The following is a 13,084-nucleotide window of genomic DNA, read 5'->3' as shown; positions in this document are numbered from 1 at the left end:
TTAGGAGAGATATGTTCATTTAGGAATTGGAGCATGATGCTGTTTGATCTGGCTGGAAATGTCATAATCCTTAATCAATAGCACTGTCTTAGAAACATTTATAGTCATTCATTCTAACTACTGCTAGAGAGTTTAGTGAGGTTTGGCTTGATTAAACTCTGAGATAGTTTTTCATACATGCTTTTGTTCCTTCTCATCTGAGATCAAATGAACAGAATTCATGTGACAGGCTATAGATTTGTATATTTGAGATCCTGAAAGAAGGCTTCAGTCCTGGGATTTGCTTCTTGTTACAGAAGCTCTGCAGAGTATATTTGCAAATCCTATTTATTCATTCATGCATATAATGAGATGAAGTGTGGTTTGCATTGTGCAGCCTTGGATTTTTTTTTTTTTTTGCACTGCTGTAATTTTTACAAATTTCTTTAACAACTTAGATGAATGCGTGGCATAAACTGAAAGTACAAACTTCAGTGTGCCACCATCAACTTAGAAAATAGAACTGAAGATGAAGAAACTGCTGCGCTGGAGAACTGGTATCTTTTTAACCATTCCCTCTTATCTGTTTTCCAGAGAGCAGATTTGACCTCTGATAAAGATTTATACCTTGACAACAGCTCTGTTGAAGAAGCATCAGGCGTCTATCCAATTGATGATGATGATTATTCTTCTGGGTCAGGTTCAGGTGAGACAACATGTCACAAATTGATTTTTAAAAGTGTAAGAAGTAATGCAATTATTTGAGGGAAATACTCGTGGTGAATATTGTGAGTGCTTTGTTATTTACAGAGCACTGGGCACCCCTGTGGGCTGGGTTTTAAGTATTAACTTTCTGCTTTTTTCTCTTACTCCTGAGTTGCATCATTTCACTGCGTTATTTTCTCTCTGCTGGCTCTCTCCATTCCCTCTGATTTCTGTGTATATCTCCCTGGAGTTTAGAAATAAGGATTAGAGAAGGCTTAGTTCTCCCATGACATAGTACTAATTTAGCACTCTGTAAGAAAACATAGCAGCAGCGTTCTTGTTTTCTCTTATATGCAGTCAGGTTCATGTAAACATGTCCATTCCTTTTGTTGTTGTCTTTTACATTTAGAAATCTAGATACTGCCAAAACTCTGAATTTTCTCTGAGGAAATTACATCCATATAATGAATAAAGAAATTCTTAAATACAACATCCTGAGTTCTCAGACTTAAACACTCATTAGAGACATGTAGCTAGCTCAAATTTTTTCAAAAAAAAGTGTCAGTGAAACCTCCTTAATAATTTCTGTTTGAAAGTCTCTTTGAGGAGTATCTTCTAGACTTGCTTGGAGACTCCAAATGTTAAAAGCTAAATGCAGGATTTTATGGTAGTTCTGGAAAAGACATTTCCTTATTGTTGTATTTGCTGAGCTTTTGTGGAAATCCCGTTTATTTTCCCAGTGTGTTTGTTATCCTACTTTTTTTTAACTATGTCTTGATGCTTATGTATAATTTGTATACTTTCAAAGGATGAACCCTTCTTCTGGTGCCTTGTCTGTGTTACCTGTAAGGCACACATGAGATTTTTCGGATGGATTTTTGGGTTTTTTTTCTGCAGACATCTGATTGTGTTGCCAGGCAAATCCAGGCCCATCATCCATACCTGGATGATGTCCTGTGTTTTGGGAGTCTTCTGTTGGGGTAATTTGACATCCCAGGGTGATCAGAGGCTTAATTGGACTTCCTTGATGTAGACCTGTTTGAGGAGAAATTCAATATTTAATTTGAAAAGAATATATTAGTGAATCAGTGATTTCATTCAGTCCCCAGGACTGTCTGAGGGCTATTCTGATCTCCAGAAAAATGTGCTTTCAGTCAGCATCCCATTCTGTCACGTCTTCAGATGCTGGTGACTTTGTAAGCTTCGGAAAAGGAAATAGGTTGACAATAAATAGTTGTATGAGGAATGGTCTAGTGTAGTTTTTTTCCATCCCTCTGTGGTGTCTGGCTGTTTCTAATATGGAAGATTCAAAATTCAGACCTGCTTTTGAAGTGAAAAAGACTACACAAGGACTGGCTTCAGATCTTACTAACCCAGGATTCAACAAAGGAAGTGTAGGATCCTGCACCTGAGGAGGAATAATAACTCCAAGTACCAGCACAGGCTGGGGGTTGACTCAGCTTTGCAGAGAAGGACCAGGGAGTTTTGGTGGGTGACAAGCTGACCATGAGCCAGCAGTGTCCCTGTGGCCAGGAGTGCCAATGGTATCCTGGGGTGCATCAGGAACAGTGGCCAGCACGTCGAGGGAGGTGATCCTGCCCCTCTCCTCAGCCCTAGCAAGGCCACATCTGGAGAGCTCTGTCCAGTTCTGGGCTCCTCAATACAGGAAAAACAAGGAGCTACTGGAGAGGGTCAGTAGAGGGGCACAAAGATGATGAGGGGTCTGGAGCACCTGAGGAGAGACTGGGGGGGCTGGGCCTGAGAAGGGATCTCATCAACTGTAGGTGTTGATGATATCCCTCCTTATACCTCAAAGGAAGATGCCAAGATGACAGTGCCAGACTCTTTTCAGTGGTGCCCAGTGACAGGACAAGGAGCAATGGCCGTAAACTAGAACACCTCAACAGGAGGAAGAACTTCTTGACACTGAGGGAAGCAGAGCAGTGGCACAAGCTGCCTAGGGAGGTTGTAGAGTATCCCTCCTTGGAGACATTCAAATCCCACATGGACACATTCCTTTGTAGTTTGCTATGGGTTACCCGGCCTTGGCAGAGGGGTTGGACTGGATGATCTCCCAAGATCCTTTCCAAGGATCTGTGGTAAAAGTGAAGCCAAAAAGACAGAAACTGCCTCTAGACTTGACCAACAGTAACACCTTGTCTTTCTTCATTCTTTTCCTGTGCTCAGCTTTGAGCCATGGGTGGAAGTTGGAGTGCTGCTGCTCTCTCTGGCAGGCTCTGTTTCTTTCCTACAAGAAAACAGGAAAGACTGAGACAAGCTGGATGCCCCTGCAAAGCGCTCATGTGACAGTATACCCAGATTTAATATTTTTGAACTGAGCAAAAAGTCTTTAGATCAGGGAAGAAAAGTAGCATCCTTTGCACCCTACTCCAGCTATACTTACTGCTCTCTGTTTTCTGTAGAAAGTGTCCTGCAGATGTACCATTGATCAATGTTTCTCATTTTATGTTCAGTCTCTCTTTTACTTGATACTCAGTGATGTAATGTAATGTTCCTAGCAGGAAGAGCCTTCCCACTCAAGAGTGGTTTTCTTGCTATGTAGCAAGCATAGTCCAGGCAAACAGATCCAAGATGACAACATTGCTGACTCCTTTCTTTGCTGTGAAAATTGTTAGCTGCCAACCAGGCCTATGGAGATAAACAGGAATTGTCAGCACCACCATTAATGCCCTTGCAGGTCTTCAAACAGCATTAACATGGACAAATGTCACTGTAGGCATGACACATTTCAAACTAGAAATTGGCTGAGGGCTTTTTGTAAGGAGTAGCAAAGGTGATGGTGTTCTGATTTTTCTTTTCTTTCCCTTCCCATAGCCTCTTCTTTTTTTTTTTTTTTTTTTTGTGTACTTTCAGCTACTGTTGTGCATTTGCCCAAGTGTTGAACCTGAATCCATGGGTCAGCAGTTTCCAGAGAAGCCATGCCTGCCTTCTGATTCTCCTATATCAACAGTAGAATATCCATAGTGATTTAATTAGTCTGTTGTTTCCTTCTTGTAGTCTCTGTTTCTGAGGAGATGCTTCAATCTATCATCACTCTTTTTTGCACTGGTGTTTTATGTAACATAATAATAAAAAGTAGAAAGTTTTCCAGCCTATCTACAACTTGAAATGCTTTTATAACTATAACTACTTTTTCATCTGGCATAATAGATTTTAATAGAGCCTTGGTCTTGGAGATGAATGAAAGTAGCTGCTAAGCAGCAGGACTACCCATACCCATTACGTGAAGGAAAGGTACCACCTCTGTCAGATTTATCTGCAAGTTCTTTGAAAAACCTTCTGTCTTGTTCTTGTGTCTTCTCTAAAATTACTCATGGTAATATATATCAGAAAATCAAGCAAACTTTTCCTTCCCCTTCTTCTCTTCCCCAACCTAACATTTCTCAGTCAATAGCAGCTTGAGTTGAGAACATTGGCTCAGGATGAACTGTGTGTATTCTGACATTGTGACTGGGGACTCTTCTGGGAGAAAAGTTGTGGGGTGGAGCTTTTTCAAGAAACACAAGAGCAGATCTGCTTTGGCTCTTGACCGGGAGGGAAGCTGACGCTGCACTCCAAGGCCAGCAGGCAGTTCGGGAGTCCTGTGGGAGCAGGGTGTGGGGCTTGGGGACAGGGGTGATGTGGCTGGGGGTGGCTGGGGCTCCATGAGTCATGGTCATGGTGCTGGGGAAGCTGCGGGGCGCCAGCACGGGTCCAGGGCTGGCACTGGGTGCCCTATGGCAGCATGCCCAGCAGGCACACCTCTCCTGGTGTGCTTCCCTGCCATGGTGCAGGCAACACAGCAAGGATTCATCTTCCATTTGCTTCAGTCCCACTCATAAGTGCCTTTCAGATTGTCTTAGAGCAAGAACTTCTTCTGTCCACCTGCTAAACCAGCCCCAAGCATGCTTCATGATATTGAGTGCCTGGCTCTCCAGGTCTTCTGACATAGAAATCTACTGTGATAGTTTGAAAGTGTATTTTTGATGTGATGGACAGAATCTTATACTTCAGTATAGTTAGGACTATTCCTTTTAATCCTCCAAGTTTTGTTGATTTCTTGTTTTTTTCTTCTTTGTGTGAGAGCTATCAGAGATGTGACATCCTTGCGCTGTCTCAATTTATTTCAGCTGCAGTTCCCTAGCAGGGCACAGAGTTATGTTCACAGTGTCATCTCTGGGTGCCTAACACTATGTTGATTAAGGGTTGCTTTGGGGACTGTTCAGTGAATGGAGGTGAGATAAGTCAGCTGAAAATATGTAATTTTGGTGTGTGTCACATTGCTGACAGAGATGGAAGGCGTGAAAGAGATGGTGGTTATGTGTGTGCCCACCTTATCACAGATTTGCTTGTGGTGGTGGTACTCCCAAAGTGTGATGTGTGCAGCAGACAAAGAGGATGCCAAAAGATAAGATGAAATGATTTGATTTTTTGATAGGAGGTGTTAATCACTGCCTGCTTTGCAAGTCAGAGTGCTAACTACTGTGGGCTTTTTTCTACAAAAAATACTACTATCTATCAGTAATTTCTACTTTCTGTGCAGTAATTGAAGGTGGCACAATCTTGATTTCCTGACAAGTTTCCTCAAGCACTAAGAGTGTTAAAAAGTATTCCCATTCCTGTCATCCAAGGGTGGCTAATAGACATGTCACTGAGGGTTAGATTAGGTATTTCCAATACTACAGCACAGTTTAGAGCTATTTTGGCCACTATGAAGACAGCAGTTGGACGTCCTGAAGAAGTTACAGTGGATAAAAGAGGGTGTGTGATGGTAGAGAGCTTTCAGCTCTAACAACAAAGATGGTTTTGGGTTTAATTACTGCAGGGTTTTTGTGGTGCCCTCAATAAGAGGGACTCGAGGAAGTGAAGGACTAAAATCCGAGCTGACCAAATCCAGAAACCAGCTATAGTAACAGTGATATTTTCCAGAGGAAGAAGTAAGTTCTTATACTCCAACCATTTCACAGTATTCCGCTTGACAACCTGCTTGGAAGTCACACTCATGACACTGTAGGCTTTTTCTTTCCAATCTTACTTGGATTTGGTGATGCTCTTTTTTGTGCTTTTTAGGGAAGACGATACTGTGTGAAATGCTGTTGCTATGTTCTGGAGAGGACTAGTGAGTGGTTTTTTTTGGTCTCTCAGTCCTATTTACAGGTAATTCTAAAAATACTACTGTCAGTTCAGCAAGGGAAGTGTCTTCCTTGTTTAGATCTATTCCATGCCAAGCAGAGACCTGTTTAGATAAAGCTAACTAGAAAGCAGGAACCATGGGGGATGTGTCTTAGCTGGTACCCAAACCAAGCCTAAATGATAGTTGCTTCAACTTTTTGGGGATTGTCAGAATTCCCCTGAGGCTGCATGGAAGAAGAGCTGGGTACCTGTGGTGCAAATCTAGTGACTAGTCCAGGGATTAGATTAGTTGCCCATTTGTTGAGAGAACGTGGATCTGCACCCTCCTTAGCCAAAGAAGTTCAGGCTGTAATGCTCTCCATTATGTCTGGCAGACACAACTATTGCCTGCAGCAAAGGTGGCATTTAAGGATTTGGAGGAGCAGTTGTGATTAAGTAGTACTTTTCATTTCATAAAAAGAAGAAAATACATTTCTGTACTCTGGAGATGTGTTTTATCAGATCTCTAATCTGATAATCAATTTTAATTTCCTTGCCTGTGAAAGCTTTGTGTAATATGGAGGAACTTCAGAAGATAAAGTAGGTTGAGCTATCCAGTGAGCCATTATTTCTCAAAGAAAACTCTTGAATCAGAGCCAGAAAAATTTTCCTGTTGGATGCCTTTCCACACCTCTGTTTTGAAGCAGGATGTTGATTTTTTGATCTTTGAGTTGCATTTCAGGAAAATACCTGATTCTTGTTGTGAGGTCTCATTCTAGAAGTTGTGTTGTAATTTTGCTATCTCTGAAAGTTTTTTTCCCTGTACTATTCTGTGCCAGTATCTTTTTTTTTAATGATTCTAAATTTTCTTTTCTACCATTCAGAGATTGTTTTAGATGTTGTCTTGTTAATGCCTCTCCTTTAAATGCCAGATGTATGTAATTCTTGATCATGACTTCAAAACATCATTATTGTGCTCAAATTTTCAGCCTGTCTTCTTTCTTTAAAAAAACAAATTAAAAAATCAGTTTGGAATGAGTGAGTCATACTATTCTGTTGTAGGACGTTTTATTTGTTAGGAACTATTCTTATGCACATTTGCTAGATTTATTACCCAGGGGTTACTTGGGCAACCGGTGCCTGTAACGAGCAGAACACATTGAGATTCCTAAGGAGTGGTCCAAGAATGGGCCAATTCTTTTTTTCTCTTTCAGGCCTTGCTAATAATTTAGTCTCTTTCCTGTGTCTTCTTCCTTTCACTATCACTAAAGGATATTTATTAGACATGTCCATTACCTTATTCTAAAGGAGCCTTCATACTCCAGCACGGCTTTGAATGTGGAGGAAATTAAATTTAAGGTAATCTTTAGAGAGTTTTTTGTCCTCTTACTCAGTTCAAAAGAAAAGAGCTTCTGAATTATGTGGAGTTTAAAACCATGTGAATTCCTAGTGACTGAAACATAAAGTAGTAGTAATCTTCCTGTAGATAAAACTGCTTAGTTTTTTAGAATTCAACAGATGTGCTGTAGAAGAGAAATTCTGTTGAAACAGTATGTGACAGGTAAAAACAGTTCAGTTCATATGGTTTAAGTAAGGATAAAGAAGTGTATTGATTTATTATTTATGGTATGTAATTAACTAGCAATCGCTGAACTGTACTTTTAGGCTTAGTATCAACAGTGCAACAGACAACCACAATACCTGCCATTTATCAAATGGTAACAAGCAACTACAAATTTCTAAATCACTTTCTGTAACTGATCCTCTGTGTGTCACGTGCACACAGCCACCCCTCTCACAGGCCATGGGCATGGAAGCTCCCCCTGTCTGAGTGTACAGGATCCTCTGTCCACACACCCTTGCTGTTGGAGACTTGGGTACCTCCATGGAGCCTGAGGCCCCACCAACACCTCCTGCCATGCCCAGGAGGAGACTCTGCACCCTCCAGGGTGTGGGTTCTGGGGGTGCTCGTGGTGGCTCTGGGGAAGCTGGAGGTAGCTGCTGATGGTAACCACAGGGTGGGGGCCAGCACTGCCAAGCTCCAGCAGAGCCCCTGATGCTGTGGGACCTCATCAGAACCCCTGGCACTGGGGTCTGCCCATGTCACACAAGCCTGATGGCTGCTGCTTTCACTCCACACTTTCTGCCCCTATTGCAAGTGTTAAAGCTTTTTCATACCCATTTTCAGGAAGGGTTCTTCTGTTTGAAAAGTGTCATGGTAATTTCCTGGTTGCTACTTATACCAGCTGATGCACTCCCTTTTTCAGGGGATCACTTAGGGCAAGTTTCCCCCTGGCAGTTTGGGTTTGCACACACATCTTTATCTTAGTAGGCATTGTCATCTAGGCCCTTGCCTAGGGTGGGCTGTGCAACCATCTCTACCTTGGTGGTGTCATAACAAAAAATGTAATTGGTCTGAAAGAATTTCACAGGTCAATGAAGTGTTACATTTTGTCTCCAGGTGCTGAGGAAGATGAGGATAGCGCAGTGGTAACAACATCCAGAACAGTTCCAAAGTTACCAACAACTAGTGATGCATCCAGGGCTGAGACCACCACAGTGAAAATGCAGACCAAGGTGCCTGCACAAACAAAGGTGCGTGGCTGGAGAGCAAGACCGTTTAAAATGATTCCACTGTACATTTTTGATGGTTTGATGTTAAGTCTTCTATTTATATGGATTAAAAAGCACCCCTAAACTTCACTTACTACTACAGCCTGCTAAATGATACAGAGCTGTTTGTTTTCATTCCTACTAGAAAGTCTGTATGGCAACATCTGGATTTCACATGAAAGAAAAGAGAGATGCCAAATAATGTATCATGATACCTTTGAGTCAGTGCTGTATGTTTTTTTATATTTCTCAAAGAATTACTTAAAAATTCTTTGTGAAACTTTCCTTCTCAAAAGAGAATGCTGTATGGTTTGGCTGTAGTTTGAACACTCTGCAGGTTCCATTAAGTATTTTAGTATTTCCTTCTACCACCATACATGATACTGTCTAAGTTACTCTCAAAGGTGTTCTGCATATAACATTTCTGATTTGTTAATTTCAGAGTTGTTATTTCTTTCAGAGGCTGTTATTCTGATAAACACAGGCAATATTAAGAGCTGTTTGCTAAATGTACTTTTGGAGGTTTTAAACTTATGGGCAGTGTTTTTCATTCTGACATGATGACGACAAATAGATCCAGTTACAATGTCTAGACCAGCTTTCTGTGCTCTAAAAGCTTCCTATGTGTTGTGTTGGTATTGTGCAGTATGTGCATGAAGCCACAGCTACGTGACTGCCCACAGCAGGCAGTGACTGTGCCAGCTTGTGGTCTACCCTCTCTGTAAGCAATGCTCAGTTTTCTTTTTTGTGCCACAGTCACCTGAAGAAATTGATAAAGAGGAAAGGCCGGAGGTGGATGGCAAGAAAAAGAGCGATGAGCCAGGGGATGACACGGACGTGCTCACTCAGAAGCACTCAGAAAACCTCTTCCAGAGAACAGAAGTTCTGGCAGGTGAGGCAGAGTTTGCCAAGGTCTATCTCACCAGAAATAAAATGGAAAACAGAGAGGATCTGTATCAAATAATGCAAGCTCAATATTTGAGTCTTCTTGGCAGATTCATACCATTAAACACATTAGTACTAAGCACATTCATAGTGGGTAGCCATTGGTTGATTTGATGAGAATAAATTTGGCATCTTGGGGAAATACTTAATAGTGAAGTCTGTTGCTAATTGATATAATGCCCACAAGTTGAACACTGCCAGCTGAGTATCTGGAGCTTTCACATCTGAGAAAAGGAGTTGGAATTTGATCCATGCTTGTAATGAAGAAATGTATTTCTCACCTCCCAAGAGCACATTGCTGTCTGGTTGATGTCGTGCAGATGAACATTACTTGGGAGGAGCTCATGGCAGGCATGGGTAGATGGAAGAAGGGGATGGATAGGCACAATCCATTAGGGTACAGAAATCCCTTCAGTTAAATAGAATATATTTCTATGCATAACCCAGGGAGGCACAAGCTGGTCACTAATGTTTTCATTACCTGTGAGATTTTTTTTGGCCTAAGGACAGTGTTTACAGGTTACTTCCCCCCCATGTATTTGGAAAGGGAGCTGGGAGCCATGAAAATCACATAGTTTTGGGCCACATCTTCCTATGAGAATCAAAATGCAAAATAACCTTAAATCCACATGAGTGGAGGCACATGGGTTTCCTCTTGAAGTCGGTTGGGAGGTGATACTTCTCACACGCCCACAAATGCGTGAAGTGTTCTCTCCTATTATTGATCAATAGGAAGCTTATTTCAGCATAGAGTCAGAGTGAAAACTGACAGAGAAAAGTAAAAGCCCATTTCTTAGCTAGGGTAACAAAATATTTTAATGTTGAAAATGTAACTGTTGAAAAATGAGTTTGAAAGACAGCTTTATGCTCTGGCAGTACTAGTGGTGGTCTTAGTTGAGGTTTTGAAAAAACTTTAATAACTTTTTTAAAACTGGGTTGTTGGATCTCTGACTTGTAAGTGGAATGTAATTTTAAATGATTGCCTTCATGAATGCAAACAAGCTTTCTGACAGTATATTTCAGGATACTAATAATGAAGACAGTTGCATAATGGGAGCCCTTTCCTGCAATTTGAAAATAATAGCAAACTTACTGTGTGAGATGAAAAAGAAGTATGGTGCTAAGCTTGTTTTACTGGCATATTGTGAATCTCTGTTTCTTTGATTACAGCTGTTATTGCTGGCGGAGTTATTGGTTTTCTTTTTGCAATCTTCCTTATCCTGCTGCTGGTGTATCGCATGAGAAAGAAGGATGAAGGCAGTTACGACCTTGGTGAACGTAAACCATCCTGTGCTGCCTATCAAAAGGCACCAACTAAGGAGTTTTATGCATAAAATTCCTATTTAGTGTCTCTATTTATGAGATCACTGAACTTTTTTAAATAAAGCTTTTGCATAGAATAATGAAGTTTTTTTTTCATTAAAGAGCCGTTATGGCACCTTTATGATAAAACCCCATTGTATTTAAAACTTTTCACATATTCGTTTAAAAATGTAAAATTAAAACTTAACATTTGCAGTGTTCTGTGAATAACAGTGGCAAAGCATTATTTTATAAAACCATTGATGTTCACTGAATGATTTTTAAAACTTTATGCATAAATATAAAATAATGAAAATTATTGTTTTATCCTATGGTTCAATGAAAGTTGTTTAATTTTGGTCAGCATGTCTCAGATTGATCTTACAAGTTAGTTTTTATTTCATTAATTTATCTGTTTCCAAAAAATGCCTTTTTGTAGTTGTCATGGTGCAATTTGTCTTCAGATAATTCAGATAACAGTAACTTTTAGTGTAAATGTAATTTTTCAGCTATGTAAACTTCAACCTCCACTTTGTATAAATTTAAGTGTCAGAATATCAATTTTACACTTTGCATTGTTTCTCAGCTTACCTGTAGCTTCAGTGAGATTTGTAACAGCAATTAATGTGTAAAATTGGATTATTACTACAAACTGTATAGTCATATTCTTACTAAACAAATCTCCTGTAAGGAAGATTTGTAGTAAGCTACTGACGAACCTAAGCAAACCCAAAGACTCTAACAGTATTTTGAGAAGTTGCTGCAGATTTCTATGGCCACTGTATTTGTTAATTATTTGCAATTTGAAGGTACAAGTAGAGGTTTAAATTTTTGTTCTTTAAAAATGCATTTAAGTTGTAAACGTCTTTAAAGCCTTTGAAGTGCCTATGATTATATGTGACTCGTTGCAGACTGGTGTTAATGAGTATATAACAGTAAAAGAAAATGTTGGTATTTTATAAGCACAGACAATTCTAATGGTAACTTTTGTAGTCTTACATGGATAGACATAATTGTAATTTGGGAACATAAACACTACTGAATAAATCATGTGGCCTAATACTGAGAATTCTATTGTGATATACTTTTGTATGTTTTTCATTTTATGTCTGTTTGCTCATGTTTTAATGTCACAGAGTACATCTAGTAGATCTTAAAAATCCAGACCAAAAAAGAAAGTCTGTTGATGAGGGTGATCCTCACACCAGATTTACTGCTAAGGTGACAGAGAGAAGTGGGATGTTTAAGTCTTGCATCTGGTGTATTAGCTGTGAGACATTTGACTTTTGCATTGTGTTTAATGGCAGTGTTGACACAGGCCTGTTCTTCCTGCAAATGTTTTTTTCCCTACTGTAAAATTCAAAGGAGTACCCCAGTTCATTTACTGTGTGTATTTGTTTTTGATTTGTTGCTTGCGTTTGTTTTTTCCCTGTCCCTTTGAAGAATTTTGGTTTGTTCTGCTCAGACTCCAGCAGAAGAGTTGAGACAAGTGGAATGTCTTCATAAGAGAAGAAAGAAATATTCTGAGTAGAAGAGAGAAGTGTCTGTTGCTTAGACCTTAGATAGGTGCTGGATAGAGGGACACAGGGAGAAGACGACAGTCTGCCTCCTTATATTATGCTTTGTAACAGACAAATGGCTTCGTCTTCTGCTCTGCTGACCTCCTGGTTTTTTATTTTTGAGATTCCCAAAATACAGGTGTTCAGGATGTCAAGCTGAAGCGCTTTTCAGAAATGGCAATGTATTGTAAATAAGATCTGGTAGCTCTTCAGATAAGAGTTGTGCAACTTTTATTTGTTGCTGTCCCAAGTTCAGTGGTCATTTAGGAACCAACGAATGCTATCCTGTGCTAAAATATTTAATATATTGCTTTTTACTTATACTTAACTGGCAAGTTTTTCAAAGCCATACAAGTTCAGCAAATAAAAACAGGGTAAGAATTTAACCAGGGTAAGGTATATCTTGTGCAATATTTAGTGAACTTCAATTAGTAAAATAACTGCTTGAAATAACTGTGCCAAGAAAAGAAAATTTCTGGCAAATGCTGTGCCACTGCTGTAAAATAAAGCATTTGTTAAAGTGCCAAAATAAAGTCTACTATGCCTAAACTAATACTTTATTTGTATAGTCTGACATCCAGTTTTTTGAAGCTCACTTTGCTTAAGGTAGTAGATCTGAATTTCTTTCAAGGGTGCAATGAATATTGCTGTAAGTATAGCTATAAATATTAAACACCAGATAAGCTGTCTTCTCCTTGTTCATAAGCAAATTGATAATAAGTAGCTGTTTTGATTTTATTTATGTATGTTAGACTGCCTCTATATCTACTGTACAGGCCACTTTATCCAACATAGACATCTGTTGTAATTATGCAGACTACCAAATATTATGCTTGTCTGGTTCCTCCTGCATCTGTTTACAAACAGAA

The 13,084-nt window shown here is 39.8% G+C and overlaps 1 protein-coding gene across 1 annotated transcript in view; it reads left to right on the top strand.

Moving 5' to 3' along the window:
- SDC2 (syndecan 2) overlaps nt 1–12,768 on the top strand; it is a 60,717-nt gene extending 47,949 nt beyond the window's left edge. Inside the window, exons 2-5 of the mRNA XM_066565098.1 lie at nt 574–685; nt 8,258–8,391; nt 9,166–9,301; nt 10,525–12,768. Of these exons, the coding sequence (XP_066421195.1) occupies nt 574–685; nt 8,258–8,391; nt 9,166–9,301; nt 10,525–10,688 (546 nt within the window). The 3' untranslated portion in view covers nt 10,689–12,768. The remainder of the gene's footprint in view (nt 1–573; nt 686–8,257; nt 8,392–9,165; nt 9,302–10,524) is intronic.
- Nucleotides 12,769–13,084: the final 316 nt, after the last annotated feature.

This window comes from Molothrus aeneus, chromosome 1, assembly GCF_037042795.1.
Source record: "Molothrus aeneus isolate 106 chromosome 1, BPBGC_Maene_1.0, whole genome shotgun sequence".
NCBI lineage: Eukaryota > Metazoa > Chordata > Aves > Passeriformes > Icteridae > Molothrus > Molothrus aeneus.
The sequence above is the reverse complement of the archived record's forward strand: the minus strand, read 5'-3'. Positions and strand labels throughout refer to the sequence as shown.